Consider the following 16,730-nt stretch of genomic DNA (forward strand, 5'->3'; position numbering starts at 1 on the left):
GTTGAATTCAGTCAAGCTGTAATATTGGAGTGTTTGAGGGAAGTTTAGTAAAAGAAATTGGGTTTGGATTAGGATTAGTGCATTGAAACCTAATGGAAACATCCATTAAAAGCTTTTCCTGATGGAACAAGGTGGTATTATTTAACTAAACATCAAGATCTCTTTCATTTTTATGGCTTGATGGTCCGTTGAATATCCATTTCATGGAAAGAACTCTAGGGGAAAAAAGAAATTGCTTAATATTGACATCTATAATCACTTCTTGTTTCTTTTGACTAAGGGTAGCTTTTTACTCTTCTGACTGAAGCAATTGTAATGTAGAGCATTAAACTTGTTCCTGTCAGGACATGCATTACATCAGTCTCAGATTGGAGCCATACAGGTTGGTCAGTGCAGATGTAAGGGCTCTATAAGTCATTACTTGACTGACTGTCCTCCATTACTTTCACCTGCCCTGCAGTCTATGCGGACAGCAGACCTCACACACTTGGAGCGAGTTGCATAACTGTGTGTGTGTGTTTGTGTTTTCAGGAGCAGCCTAGTCCTGCTGGCTCAGGAGGAGAAAGACATAGCCTTGCACTAACCTCACCTCCGCATTTAGATCTACACAGTCAGCACTCGCACACAGTCATGCACACTCTGAAATAAAATGCACAGATCCTTTTTGTTGCACTTATGATACTGAAACAACTTCAAATAGATTTCTAACAGCTAAGATCTTAAAGTAAAAAAAAAGACTGAGAACACATCCTGTACCACTGTATTTTGAAAACAACTTAATCTGTGCTCATCAGACAAATCAAATGATTTGTATTTGAGTAAAAGTTTTCTGTGTGGCAGCAGGTGTCTTCTGGACTTGTTACAGCTGCTTGGTGGCCCAATTGGCAAGTGGATAATGGCGTCATTGTGTTGGGCTCAGATTTAAAGGTTAGTCAGGTGGCAGGAAAAATGTTAGACAGAATTCTGTATCAAAACAGTGGGCCTGGAGGCACTGTATAGGCTGCAGAGGTGGCAGAGAAAACAGTTTCAGCGGATGTTGTGGCAGCCCACAACTTTTCTACACTGCCCTTGGGAACAAGAGGCCCATTTGAGGGGAGACAGGAAGTGCCTGGCGCCTCACTTCCTGTTTATCGAGTTTGTCCCAAATGAGTGTGAGAGGGAAGGGTGGTCTAGTCCAGTCTACTTGAAAAGTGAAGGTGGTGCTGAGTAATTAGTCTTCTTCTTTATTCTCTGTCTCAAACAGGAAGACATGTGTCCACACATGCTTGCATAACTATTTAATTGCCTCTGTCCTGCAGTGCCTATGGCACTTCTTCCACCTAATTTGTTTTAATTATCTACCATCTGACATTCAGTTTATTCCAAGGATAGGGGGGCAGAAAAAAATTTGGATTTGGAGTTTTACATTTAAACTCCAAATGCAAGTTTATTATGTACCGATTGTCATATCTCACACCTTTTAAAGCACAACATCTCACCTACGTCATTTTCAGATTTGAGTCGCACACCCATATACTCCCTCCATGGGAGACTATATTTCAGAGTAGCTGCTGAGAATAAGCCTCTCTGGAGTGAGCATGGATGCTGCAGAGTGCTGATTCTAGCTTTTTTAAGTTAATATTTTAAGCAATTATAAGGTTTACTGACAGAAATTGCCTTGGGCTGAACAATGACTAACTTGTAACCTTTTTGTGTCCCTGTGGTTTATCTGCTTTCCGCCAACCCGGCTTTGGTTGCAATATATTGTGTTGCAGACGGATATGAACACTGCACAAGGAACCACTTTAACCCCCTTCGAAGAGAAATTATGTCACTTGAATATGAGTGATCTCTACAGGTGGGAGCCAGTCACTTAGACATACTCTCGATTTCATAGTGTTAAGAGCCACTGATCTCGACTGCTCATAAAAGCATCCGATTGTACTGTTCTTACCACAGCTCATCCTTTAATGCCGGACGTGGTTCATCTGTGGACAATGTAAGGGGAAGGGGGCCACACACATCCCTGCTCTTGCTGCTCCATGGACATCTATTGATTTGACCTCACTTGTCCCCTTCTATCCATCTCATCCCATTGTGACACAGGTGGCAGCTGCCTCCTCCTACTCCTTTCCCTAGCTCATTGATACACCATCTGTAGACAGAAGTCACGCTCTTGTTTTTTGGTGTCATAGGTGTTTGATATGTGTCTTTGTCCACATATAAAAGTACTGTTTTGCTGCGGTAGTGTCCACGTGGCTCCACAGACTTCAGGTTGATCTTTTCTCTCATGCTCAGGACACGCCCTAATATTTCCTCCCCACTAAACTTTTAACAAAGGGTAGAGCTTGTGGTACTACTGGGATTTCAGTGTCATCTTAGCAATGACCCCCCAAGCAAGAAAACATCTGTAGCTTCATGCAGGAATTGCCATATCATCTGCTGCCTTTTGTCTTTGTCTTCATGCACCCCCAACCCCCCCCTTCCTCCTCAGCTTGCCCCTTCCTGTTCTCTGTTGTGGCTGCAATACAGAAACTTACGATTCCAAGCGTCTCACCTAACAACACTTGTATAGCTTTGCACTATGCCAAACACATACACACCCTGTGTTTTTCCTCCTGATTAGCCCCCAGAGACTGATATTTACTGACATCCCTACATGATCTGCTGTCATAACTAATTGCCAGAAAAGAAGCCTATGGGTGGAACATGTCTCCAGTCTAAAAAATCTCAACCCACAGCTTGTGTGTGTTGTCACACACAGCTCTGTGTTATGGGACTTGCTGTGGCCTAACCATTTCTGCCCATTGTTTCTGTGCTGCTGTTGCTGTTTGGTGGCAGTGTTGTAGTAGTTGTGTCCATGGGAACTGCCGCCATTGGTTAAATGATGCCTGCCTTCTTTCCAAGTATCTTCCTTGTAGAGATTAGATTTTCTTTGTGAGCAGTAGAGGTGTTTTTGCCACACACAAATGCATATTAACTTAGGTGCACCTTTTAAGCAGATTAGAGTTTAAAATGCACACACAGGCATTCTTACCAGAACTTCTTACAAAGAGAACTGACTTTCATATTTTCCACCGGCTTGGTTTATGGTTTGTTAATCCGTTTGCCTTCTTCATTCGCATGCCTTTCTTCACCTCTTTTCCCAATCCTGGGTGTGACCACTTCCTACTTCTACATCCACTCCCAGTGTTAAACTTACACAATGGAACAGAGGTTTCCTCTGCTTTCAGATGGTGGTGAGGTCTTGTTTAGTCATAGTAGGCGTGGGATTTGTTTTCTTTGTTTTCATGCTTCCTCTCTTGGGATGTTTGGATGAATTAATGCTTGTGAATACTGAAATATTTTATGCATGTAACTTTTTTTTTCTCAGTTTTTGCTTGTTGCACTCACATCCCTGACTCATCATTATTTGAACAGATGAGAATGGAATATGTAGTAGTCTGTCAAGTGGTTAAAAATAATACAGGTCACTTTGTTACATTACTTTTTAATAAAGAACCCTGTGAACTTTCGGGCACATACATGGGTTTTTTTTTCCTTTTTTTCAAATGCACAGCTCGGGGGGGGGGGGTGTGTGTGTGTGGGTGGGAAGCACTGGCTGTACTCTTCTCTGAAAATGTCCTTGTTTGCTCCGTTTGGCCATGCAGTTGTTGTGATAAGCAGAGCCGCAGATGTGAGTTGGCTGTTTTTCAAAGCCAACTAGACTCCCAGAGACCTGCTGCTGCTGTGATAATTCCAGCAAAGGTCTCCGGAGATGACAGCTACTGTACAGAGCACACTTGAGCTGATGGATAGATCAAGTGCGTTCATGGAGAACAGTGTAAGAAACGTGACAACAGTGATTTCTTAGAATCCCACATGTACTAAGCTGAACAGTTAAAACAATTTACCAAAAAACACAGTTTTTTTTTTTTTACAGTACTTGAGGAACAACTGAACTGTATTCTTTTATTTGTGCAATAATTTTACTACAATAACTTGTCACTTTCTTTCAACTTCCGATTTATAATTTTACATCTGTACAATAATATTCTCCATATGTCACAAAGATATTACCTGCTGTCCTTTCAATTAAAAACAGTATTTCTCATTGGTGACAGTTTTTCCCTTTTTAAATAAAAGCAATCACTTAACTTAAATAAAAACTGGTAAAATACTAATTTATTACTTCACTTAAATACAACACTCATTTAATGGACACTTATTTTAAAATAGCTACTCATAGTGACAAATGTACAAAAGCCATGTTAACCGTCCAAAAAACTTTAGTCCACAAAATATAGGTTTGTGTTGATTAAAAACACCACAAGACTACTAGTCTTCCAGTTCACCAAGTTTAGTCAGAGGTCAAAGAGCACACAGTGCATTGACCGTGGTCAAATAACAAATCATTCTCCAACGATGCTGTTCATTCACATGCCAGACAGTCTACTGTAGCTGTCTCCATGTCTGCTGATGTCAGAAATCAAGGCCTCTCCTCTGGGAAAGAGGTCCCCCAAACTTTCATGTCTCACATCTGTTTGTTCTTGTAAATCTCACCAGCCAAGGGAATGCAGACTTGCAGCAGGGGTTATGTAATATACCTAGAAACAGACTGAAACTGACTAATCTGTTTGGCCAGTGGTCTTTAGACAGCGTCTATATAATTATCAGCTGGTTTTTAAATTGTTGCCATTTCTGCAATCACTTTTTAAATTCTTAAATTCAGATGGGCTTCAAGTGGTACCTTCTTTAGCTTCAGGGGGATGCCTGGCACAGAGTAATCACTCAGTTACCTCATGTTGTTTTACATGCTGTGTTTGAGTCACTCTATGTAGAAGATCTCAGAACAGTCACTTGAAGGGAGAAAAGCAGGCTGTTTGACATCATCTTACTTGGCTCCTCATGAAGAATAACTTACAATTCCATTTTAAAGGATAAATCTGTACACCTAATCCACGTGTTGCTTGTTCTGTTCTGGGCAACATTACAGATTACATGCATCCACATTCCTCTTCATAGGAAATTTGTGACTAAATGCCCTCACTTAGGAGTTAATGAGCTGACATGCACAGCCTAGAACCAGATGACAAAGAGCCACAGAAAAATTTGTGCTTGAGCCCCACACCCTCTTTATCGCTGCATCTTTTGCCTACAGCAGTTCCTACAGTGCTGTCTTTTTTTGTTTCATCTACCCAAGAGCTTTCTAGGTGTTTGACTGTGTTGTCACCTACAGGATTATTATTTTAGTCTATTATTGCACTTTACACTCTGTTTTTCAGATGGTGTGTGTGTGGTGGTGGGGGGGGGGGGTCAGTAGTCTGAGCCACTGTATTTTATACTTGATGTTGTTTCCCTCAGACACACCTGGAGCTATAGGCTACCATTGCTGTTTTTTTCTGCTTAGGAGTGTGAAAAAAGACCTCTGTTCCCCATGAAGTCTCATGAGACTAACTCAATCCTCTTCCCACTATTGCCACCTTTTCTTTCCTCTCCTCATTTTTCCCGGTTTTCCATGACACCCTTACTCCTACCTCTAGTCCCCTTTACCTTATTCTACCTTATTCTCTTTCACACACTTGGCCTCTTGTGCTCCACAGCTTTTTTTTTTTTTTTACTTCCTAACTTCACTTCTCCTTAATTGCTTTGCACTGAAAAATGCACAATGCATTTCCCTGTGACTTTATTTTTCACACTTATCATTACTTTGGTATTGCTCATATTACTCAGTAATGGAAAATAACTATTTAATTCTTGAATGGATGCTGTCACAAGAAGCCCACACACTCGTACCCCTAAGCATCCACACCCATATTATAAAACCTGGAATGGAAAACTTGGTTTAGCTGAGGTTGTGTAAGTTTCACACAATATCTGCACTGAGAGACCTTTAAGGGTATATGTGGTGATATAATCTGTGCCTTTAAGTTTTGTTCATAGTCAAATGCAAGAAAATCTTGATTTCTTTCTAAACTTCTGTTAGTATCACATTGCTGATCCAAAAAAAAAAAGTTGCTTCGGCTATAATGAAGCTTTTCTGTGTAACTTTACTTAACTTGATTATGAAAGCGCCTTACACCTACATCTTGCCAGCAAGTGGCACTGTTGCTCTCACCCCTAAGTCTTACCTCTGTTTGTGGAAAACATGAAATCATGAATGTCCCTTCTTTTTTCACATGTTCAGAGCCGCAGCTGAACCATCCCTGCACACTATTGTGTTGCTGTAATATGTAGGTCATGTTTTGGTTTGCATCAGCAATGTTCAGAGTTTAATCTGCAGTTGGAAGATCTGATGTGTGTTTTTGTTTCTTAACCTCAGTGCCAAGGTTAACATATTATTTCCCAGGAAGAGCCACATTCTCCTGTTGTTTTTTTTTTAATTTTTTTTATTTTTTTTACATCATTGCAATTATAATAACTAAGCTATAGCATGGGATCTATCACTTCTCCTGCCCTTAGGTTCTTCAGAAAAGGATATGTGAGCAGTTAAGTTAAGTGCTGGCAAATTATGGGATGCACAGGGGTGCTTCACCATTAAGAAAAATGGGGGGAGGAGTGATGCAGTGCGACAACCTCCCACATTGAGTAAAAATGTATTTTATTTTATTTTCTTTTGTCATCAACAGTTATGGTATTACCATCCTACGCTCTAATTCTTCTTCTCCCATTTCTCCCTTTCATTTCCTCTGTCCCCTTTTGACCTTTCTGCCATAACTGATCCAAACTACTTGCTCTTTCTCACTTCCTGCCACCTTGTCAGTTGCCTTCTCTTATTTCGTAAATCGCTGCTCTTCATATTTCTTTCTGGCCAGTTCCTGCTGATAATAGTGGCTAATCTAAACAGTGTCCATGGAAATGGTGATTTATTAATGGTGGGGACATGAGTCTGGTATTTCTCTGATATCTCCTGTCTTCCATCTTTCTAAGGCCCTTTCTTTCCCCAATCATAAACCAGTTGGAACACGGCCTCATGTCTTTCAAACATATCTAACTCCTCTTTCTTCTCTGTGAACTTCCTCACTATGACAGAAACTGTGCAGGTAAACATTTCAGAATCCAAACTAACTTGACTTTAAATGGGATTAAGAATTTTATAGCAATTAGGCAGGTACCCTTTTTTTTCCTTTGGAATTGCTGATGTTAAATGGAACATGTAGTTGAACTCAAATGTGTTTGCTGAAGTACCTGCATCTACCTGTGAAACAAGAAAAGTTAAGGCAAACAAAACTAAGAGCTATGAATCTTCTTCTTAGCTTCTCTCCAACACCTGACCTCCTTCAGTTCACTCTTCTTTTGCTCTTTCTCTTCTGCTTCTCTTTTTTTTGTTTAGCTAGGCTATGTGTGTGCAAAGAGCGATGACATGTCTTTGCATGCAGCCCTTCCCCTGTTGGAATGCAGAGCAAAGGAGAGGGCCACGGAATAAAAAGCAAGCAGAGAGAGGGAGAGGGAGGACTTCAATGAGGGAACAGGTCACAGAAAAACAAATGGGCGGGAGAGATGATTTTAATCCAGGGTTAAAGAGTTCATACATTAACGTAAAATCTGACGTGCCATATATTCTCTGTTAAAGATGTCCGCAGTCACATCTTAACAGAAAATACATGGCATGTCAGATTTTACGTTAATTAACGCAGTGGTACTTAATGTTTCCTATATGTCAGTCAATGGTGGCACCACATCAGCTGGTTTTGATATGTGAGTTCCAGGATGTTTCTGTCTGTAGAAGAAGAGCGCGGTAGATGATGTATTTGTATTTTTATTTATGTTTCTAACTGCACCAGAGCAGTTAGTAATTGAGGAGGTTGGTGTTATGGAACAGGTCACTCAGTTCCTGGACTTGATGACCTTTATCCACGCCTACAGATGACCCCCATGCACTAAAGACCCTCAGTCTACACTGTTTTCACTTGCTAAGACTTTACATAAACACACTACACACTTCCATACACCCACACTGCAACACCAGCTGATGGTTTGAGAGAGCAACTTGGATCTTGTTATGATTTTTATTAATCTTAGTTGTTCCGGTCATTAAATGGTTTGATGTCTGGCATGATGATTGAGAGGAGACTGACTGGCAGGGCTGGGGACTGATCTGTTACTAGGCCCCAAGGCGCGTCGGCTGTGACTGTGACTCATCCATTGCTGGAATCAGTGCTTTCTTTGTCTCAAAAAGGTGGAATGTCTGTTGACTTACAGTACAGACCGGACCTGTTGCTCTAGCCAGCCACCTCTCTGAGTAGTGACGATAGCACTGGAGACTGACTCCTTTTGTTCAAATTTTGCCTGTAATTTGAATAACTTTTACATTTTCCATGAGTTTGAGGGTTTCCATTATTAGAACACTTTTTTGCACCAGTTTAAATGTCTTATATCACTAGTTGGTGGAAAGCCGCCTAAGTTTCGTCCTTGACTTTATACAAAAACCAATAGAACACATTTCTTTTAACACATGGCTACCTCCTAACTGCTGTGCCATTACGGTGGTGTGCCATTAGGTCAGTGCTGTAATAATTTTAATTACTGAAATAAAGTCTCACTGTTTGGTTTTTTTTCCTCTCATTATCTGTTGGTCATTCATTATACATACATACATACATACATACATACATACACACACACACACACACACACACACACACACACACACACACACACACACTATAGATAGATAGATAGATAGATAGATAGATAGATAGATAGATTGATTGATTAAAAAGTTTACTCAATGCTGCAGACATATTTCAGGCTCTCCCATAATGACTGTTTATTACTCAGTTCAAGCTTTAAACCAAAGGAGGACTGGGTCCCATCACAGACCACTGTTTGAAGGTACAGGCTCCTGTCTCCTGCCTGCTTACATAGTTTTAAAAAGTGGAAAACTCGTTTGTTCATACCCCCATACTCTCACACATACATTCCCCCTCCCTCCCTATTCTCATGCTGATCCTATATTTAGCTCTGGGGGAAAACTCAGTCACTTGTCTGAACTGTCTCCCCCCTCCCCTGTTCCTCATGCTGCAACCACAGCAGAAACCAATCCACAGGGCTTCTGCATTAACCAAACTCAAGTCGAACTTGCACACCTACTGTGGTAAGCAATAATGAAGGCGGTGATGTAGGGTGAGGGTGCAGATTGGCGCCTGTCACACCCGAACTACTATGTTCCTTTGATTTTTCCAGATTGTTTCTTTGGGTCATATAGGGGATTTTAAAAATAAATAAGTGGCACTTCTAAAGAACCAACAGTTCACAGTAAACATGCTCATCCTCTGGCATGTTTGCAGACAACACACTCGCACACCCACACAAATTACATACTCCTTTACATGCACACATGTAAGCACACACCCACACAATCTCTTTTATTTTTGTCTCGTGGCTATTTGCCTCCACCCATATACATAAATGCACATAGCTCTGCAGATCCCCAAAGATTAGTGTGTCCATGCTGCAGCAGGCAGCCACTTCAGTATCATACCTGCAGCTCCACTGAGACATGGTGGAAAACCGGACTAGTTAAAGAGAAACGGACACAATAAGAGGGAGAGGAGAGTAAAAACTAACCACAAAAGGGAGGGGAAATATGTAAAGAGGAAAAAGAGACGACACTTGCTGAAAAGCAATAATTACAGGGAAGAAAGTCACAAGATTCCCAGTATTTAGTGTTGATTCCCTTTTGTCATTTTGTACTTGCGTGTTGTTGGCTCAGCTTTCTTTTGACGTTGCAATTAAAAAATTACATCGTAGCCTTGCCTAAAATCATGTCCATATTATAAAACATCTAAAGTCCTAGTTCTAAACAATACCCTCTGGCATAGTCTTGTACTACAAACACACACAGAAACTCTCTAAATACTCTTAAGCACGTGTATTTGACACTCAAACAGGCTTTGTTTGATTCCCTTACTGGTTCCTTAGCTCGAAAAAAAGTCATGTTTGAACACGTCCCACTGCTGCCAGCCTGTCCTGTTTTGGACTCCAGGTGAAGTACAGAATTAAGAGGAAGAATGTCACCCCCTTGCCCCAGCATGTATGCAGCCTGCACACAACCTTGCACCCATTCTCAAACAGAATAAAAGTCAAATCACTTTCAACTGCAAGTGTGTGTAAACTGCATTTTGCTCAGTCTGTTCTGATTTGTATCCTCTGTTTAACAGTTTTTGGTGGTTTCTGAGTTTACATGTTTGGTTTTGTTTTTCTTTTTATAATTATGCAGTCATAGGGACAAAATATTTGACCATTTGAGGTCAAAACTATATTGCAGGGGCTTTGCTTAAATGGGCTGATGAAGTACTACATTAAGAGTAATGTGTTACTAATTTCCCTCTAGGCTGCAAAGAATATTGACTTTGTCACTAAAAAGGTCATGCTTGTGTAAACATTTTCTACTGCATAGGGATATAAAATGTAGCAATACCTTTTTATTTCATTGTAGTCAGTTACTGAATGACCACCTGTTGATACATTGTAAGTACACTTGGGGGGAAATGCACAAACCACGTATACATGGGCAGACTTGCACGTCACTATGGGCCGCCCATTGGGCCCGCTCCATTTCTCTGATTGGTCGACTTTGAGCAGCGAGGGCGGGCTTTGTGTGAAGTTTCTTTTTTTTTTCATTTACCAAGTTTTTTCTTTTGCTGAGCAATAAGTCAGTATCACAGATCAAACTCTGGTATGATTTAGACTGCAGTCTGAATAATCTGAAGGAGAAGGTATTCTAACATCGTAGCTCCATGTTTTAAACTGTGGCCGGGCATCATTGCTCCTTTTCTGGAGATAAGGCGGACATGCACTCACAGAGAAACTCCAAAAACGGACTAAGTTGCAAAATGGTGCTTCAGGCAGTCGGAAAAGTACTAAGGTAAGGTCGTGTTTATTTTGACTGGACATAGTAATATTTGTTTATAACCTCGGCGTCGAGCCTGTAGCCTACTGTCAATGTGACTTTTTAAAATGTTTTTTAAAACTCCGAGGATCGAGAGAGACCCATAGTGCGAGTAAATAATCTTGGACTGGTTCTGTTAATATGTCAAATACAGGTGTACATATGTTTGTAACTTGTTGAAAATATTTTAAATATTTGTGGTGGCGTCGTCTTTAATCTTCACCGCCTTTGTATTATAATGTTAGCGTTGTCCACTGACTGTAACAGAAATTAGAAATTGTAAACGTGAACTACATTGGCGTCATATCCCGTTTATCTCAAACTAAACTGACTTCGGATTAAGCTTGTGTTTACATCCGTTTTAACATTACATTCTTTGTGTAACTGAATGATGAGTAGTTAGCCGTCCCTTCTTAGCAGTAATTACACAAGTATTAGGACCCTCTGGTTCTGGGGCCACAGTGCTTTACCAGCCGGAGGTGATGGCCTCATTCCTCTTCCTGCAGCTCACACCAACAAGACTCAACAAGAGCAAGAGAAATGTGACACAGCCTCTTCAGTTAGTCTAATAAATCATGTAAGATGCCCATTTTAACACAAACAAAATTAAGCTTTTTTACTCAGAACATGAAGTGATTTGTGGTCATGCTTTGAGTATAGAAAGCCTCTGAACCCTTTCTCACAGCAGTGGTGCTGAACTGAAAATATAGAATATGTTTCTGATTGTAAATTTGCTCGTCATTTTTAAATTTCCTAAAGTAATGTTTTTTACTTTTAAGTAGAATTGTTATTTTTTTTTATATTTTATGCATAAAATCCATAAATGTGTACATAATGTTTTAAGAGCCACAATATCAGTGAGCAGACCTCGTAGTTAAAGAATGTATTACACAATTGGCATTAAAACATTGCTTAGGTGTGTCATACAAAGTGAAACAAACAGACCCAGCCATGATGGATCCCTGTGGAGAATCAGTGTTACATGCCGAAATACCTACGTCACATCAGTTGTCAGTAAGGCCAAAATAAACTAGTTTATGTGTATTTACCTTGTGTCATGTGAAGATGTGTGTCATTATGAGTGTGTTCCTCCAGCGCTCTTTCTGTTGATGCTTTGGAGTCTTGTCTTCTCTTTTGTGTCCGAGGGCAGATGTGCTTCCGAGGGTAGATGTGCTTCCAAGCACCAGCCCAAAGGGCTCAGGCCTCAGTCATCTTTGATGTGGAGCCACAGTGTGGAGAATTTCCACCATCTTAGGATCATTTTAACAGTTTGGAATCAGGATGTAATGGAGACAGTAGAGTGTGTTATTTTACAGTGTTTTTTTTTCTGTTGCAACACACTTGTAACAGGTAGAGACAAGTCCTGCTGCTTTTTTCTTATGAACTCGACTGCCTTGCTTAAGAAATCAGATGGTTTCCAAGAAAAACACCTTGATTTGATTTGCCCAGGAGGAACAAAAGGGAATTTTCTGATGAAGAAGATAAGCAACACAGCATTAACAAGGATGTATATTTGGGGGTTTTATGAGGAGGAAGGAGTTCCCATTGTTTATAGCTCCGCTTTCAACCCGTTTCCTCCTCTAGTGAACAGTTTAATCCCCTGGTTTGGAAGTGGCTATGAGGCCTAGATAATAAAAGAAAGCATTTAGCAATCTACATCCCCGAGAGTGAATATTATTTTATCATTTGGAATCTCTTTTCAGAATAGGCTGATTGAATACTGTGGAGGAAATCCAGACCTTCCGTCTTTGTTTACATTCAGTAATCACTCAGATTGGATTGAGTAGAGTGTAGAAGAGAAATCTTCAGCTCATCAGTTGCTTCGTATCATCTGAAATCAATGTCCACTATAACCTCCAAGAAGGTTAGATTACAGTGTAACAGAGGCTTGGTCTCATCTCCACACAAACTCCCTTTCCTGTCACACATGTGAGTTGTTGTCATGTTGATTAAGTTCCATTATAGAAGTGGCAGGGGGTCTTGCAGGCCTGCGAACCACTGAATAGGATTTAGCAAGAGAAAGAGTAGGTAGCCAGAACTGTGCTAGAGTTGGTAGTTTTTTTTAGTTGGGGGGTGTGTGTGTCCGTGCATGGATACACATAGGTGGGCACCATGGCTACAGTTCTCTTACGGATTTACAGTACATTTGACACCCCTGGTGATGCTACTGATTAAGTGGTAGCAGCTGGGTCCTCTTTGTTTTTCTTTATCTTCTTCTTTTCAGAACTGAAACAAATGAGTAATTGTGTGTCAGTACCCTCACTCAGAAATTTCAGTAGCAACTCTTAACGACTCAAGTACTGCAAGGCTGAACGTCTAGTTCATCCCGTCCTGTCTCTTTTTAGCCCTGTAATGGCTGCTGTGGTTTAGCTTTGGTGTGCATAGACTGCCTGCTCCCCTCTGTCTGTGGTTTTTCAGGGAAAAATGCCATTGAGTCTATTTAATTTGAGTCCTAAAATGGATCAGGAGGCCAGGCTTGGATAAAACTGGCCCTCCTGACTGAAGCTGCTCTTTTTACAAAATGGTAGATTTCATGCACTCACTTCTTGTATAAATAGTAAAAATTAAAATGATATCTAGTTGCTATTGATGTTATACTAGTTACTTTATCCTTGAATACTATGAACCCTGCAATCAATTCACAAAGGAGGGAGCAACATTTTTTCTCTAACTTGGATAGAAGTGTTTGATTTCTCTGGTTTTCATGGTTAGAAAACCTCTGATAGTTGTCTTTGGTGCCTTTTATATTAAATGTCCTTATCTTAGAGACTGTTTTTGATAAAACAGTACTGTATTAAGTTCTTGTAGAGCAGTTTTTAGTATTCTCATTCTGGGCTGTAAATCAAGTTCTTTTCCACCTCTGGCATCGATGTGTTTTGCCAGTACATTTGATTTTAGCACAACTTAAATTGTTGTTTGTTTCTTTTTTACAATAAGAGAAGGCTTGTATTCGTATGTGTTAGATAGTGGTATGTGTTGTTCACCATCATCAGGTACATCCATAATAATTAACTTCTTCAATCCAGAACTGTTACAGGAGCCACAAGCTTAAGAAGTCAGTCATTACATGGGTTTTGTTAAAGAGTTCAAGTTGAGTTGCGTTACCATCACAAGGAGCCATTATAGACACAAAATCCATTTGTTGCGAGTCTAAGCATTATTATATTTATTGGAAGTCATTCATGATTTGGTGTTAGATGTGATAATAATTTTTAAAAAATCCGCAAGTAATGTTTAAACATTTACTCCGCTAAAGCATTGGTTTATTATTGTGTTATAGAGAAGGCACTTAAAATAATTCTCCAGCATAGCTTAGTAATGTGGCCCAGGTGACTCCCAGATAAATTGGAACCAGGTTCTGGTAAAGAAACAGGCTTGTGGTGTACCTGCCAGAGGGCTTTCTTTTTACACAAAGTTTATGTAAGGACAAGCATTTAGCAATTTAGCATTGAGCAGTGTGAAGCCAAAGAGCTGCATGTTCAACACACTTAAACCAAAGCTGAACAGTCTTCTTTTAGAAAAGACAGAACTCTCTTCTTCTGAATTTTCTCAAGGTCTCTAGTGGGATCGGGCTCATGACACAGCTGTTGTGACCAGCTGTGTCAGCCATGAAAAGGGAGAGGGGCTACAGCCAGAGTCAAGTGTGTCTGTGTTTGAAAACACAGGTGCCTATTTGTGTGTGTTTGACATAGTGGTTGTGTCGTACAAAAGGACAGATAGTGAGGGGAGATGGGCAGAGGGTGGGGGAAGTGGTGTTACTGGGAAAAGTGAAAGGGGTATGAAAGAGGCTAACAGACCAAGTTGAACAGCTGTTGCATCTGTCACTTTACAGCTCTGCAGCACTGACCTCCTCATCACCCAGCTATACAGCCCTATTTCCTTATTGCAGGTAATCGCTGCTAAGTGTGTTGTCCTGTTTCTCACCCTCCTCGTCTGTTGAGAAGTTAAACAGACATCAGTGTTTTTGCATGTGTCTTTCTTTTGGCTTGTGTTATTCCACTGAGCCTGACCAGGTTTTCTGGACTGCATGCTCATGTCATAGGCTAAGTCTTGTTGGTGCCAGGCGGGCTGTCACTGCCCCCCAGCCCAGAGACATGTGCCTGGCCCCGACCTCATTTCCCCTCCGCTCCTGCCTCCTTTCTACCCTGATCTGGTAAGGAGAAAGCGGCATCTGCTACCTTTTATGGCAGAGGCTTGTCTGGGGGAACTTTACCAAGAACAGGCAAAGCTGTGTGTGTTGTACTAAAGACAGACTATGTATGTATGAGGGGAGGAGTGCTGGCATTGAGGAAGTTTTCTTTATCCTAAAATAAACTAATGGCTCCAGAAATTCACCTCCCTTAACACACAAATGTTCAGAAAAGGTGGAGGAGGCATTTCTATGGAAATTATGAAATTACAGAGGCAGAGAGGCAGGAAATGGCTCAGTAAAACAATGTTTCCAAAGTGTGGGGTGGGGGGGGGACTTGAACCGTTCATATGAACCGACAGGTTTTCTGGGGGCATCGCAAAGCCTTTGAAATGATGTGAGTGTTGATGCTATCTGGGGATGAAGCTCTTTCTTTGGGTAAAGCTCTTTCACATGACGGAACATGCAGTTCACAGCGCAAAACCACATGGACCACATGAATGTATCTGAGCAGGAAGAAGGGGGTGGTGGGGGGCCTGGAAGCTGGCAAAGATAAGAGCAATTAAATAAATGATAAAATAAGCATGGAAGAAAGAACTGTAATTAAAATGTGTCTTAGCGTAAAGTACAGAGAGTACAGAAAGTTGATGGTAGTTAGGAACGGGAAGATGAAGGGATGGGGCAGAAAGACATGAAAAGACAGCTAGGCCTTAGGCTTTTCACCCTGAACAATAGACTGTTTCGACAGGTGAGACTGCCTTTATAAGGCAGAAAGAAATAAAAATGCGGGTGGAAATAGATCAGAGTAACAGAAGATAGGAGGTGAAACAGAAAGTGGCCACCCATTAATTATTAGCCAGGAGTGTAATCTGCAGTGTCCTTGGTTTTTAAATGACGCCAAAACAAGCTCAGGTACTGCCTGGAAGGAAGAGCTGAATACTTTGATGAATCATTACCCAACAAGTGAGAACCTGAGCAGTATTGCCTGTGTGTGTGTGTTTTGTGAATGTGTCAAGGCACTTTATTGCATTTTGTACAGTACAACAGAATTTCATGTGGCAAACGTGAGTCGGTATTTGTAGTGTTTTCACAGGAGGCCCAAAGGAAATTTACAGCTAGGCACTTTTCCTAACTGTTGAATTAGACAACAGCAGACATGTAAAGTGGTGGGATGTTCAACATTTACAAAGGGAAAGGCTGGGGGCTCTGTATGCATCCTCATGTTGACATGTCTTCCCCTTGTTTGCTGAGGTGGAAAGCAGGATGACATTTTGTGGACAGGGGAATTACACTGTGCAGGTCTTTTGAGCACGGTGCTTTGGCCAAGGGGCCTCATGCTCCACAGTCCCGTCATGTTTTGTAAGTGTTTATTAGTTCCCATGGATATCTGCTGGGCCAATGTCGATCTACCTCTTCTCCTCATTCCTTTCTCCCCCTCTGCTCAGTCTCCTCCTTCTGTTCTCAGGCTTTTCTCTCCAAATGTATTTCTGCTGGGTCTGGCTGCACGTCAGCTGTGAACGTAAGCCTGTAGAAAACCAAGCCCGTCATTTCCCTCTTTTCTGTAAACTCCAGTGCAAGTCTGTTGTTAGACGCTGAGTGAAAGCGAGAACAGTCTTGGCTGCTGCTTATAAACAGTGTTTATGATCATCATTACTGCTGCTAGAGAAGCTCTACTCAGTCCAGGAACCAGAGCTGCTGTCTTTGGGGAATGGTGGAGGATCTGAAATGGCAGCTATGAAGAAAATTGGG

At 41.0% G+C, this 16,730-nt stretch overlaps 1 protein-coding gene across 6 annotated transcripts in view; it reads left to right on the forward strand.

The window, feature by feature from the left end:
• Positions 1-16,730, forward strand: part of mob2a (MOB kinase activator 2a) — a 53,384-nt gene that overhangs the window by 27,667 nt on the left and 8,987 nt on the right. Inside the window, exon 1 of one of the 6 annotated variants that reach the window (XM_067500162.1) lies at positions 10,596-10,828. The exons of the other annotated variants lie outside the window; for them this stretch is intronic. Coding sequence (XP_067356263.1) covers positions 10,755-10,828 — 74 coding nt within the window. The 5' untranslated portion in view covers positions 10,596-10,754. Of the gene's footprint in view, positions 1-10,595; positions 10,829-16,730 lie in introns of those variants that run through there. 6 annotated transcript variants of the gene reach the window in all.

This window comes from Channa argus, chromosome 4 (assembly GCF_033026475.1).
Source record: "Channa argus isolate prfri chromosome 4, Channa argus male v1.0, whole genome shotgun sequence".
Classification (NCBI taxonomy): domain Eukaryota; kingdom Metazoa; phylum Chordata; class Actinopteri; order Anabantiformes; family Channidae; genus Channa; species Channa argus.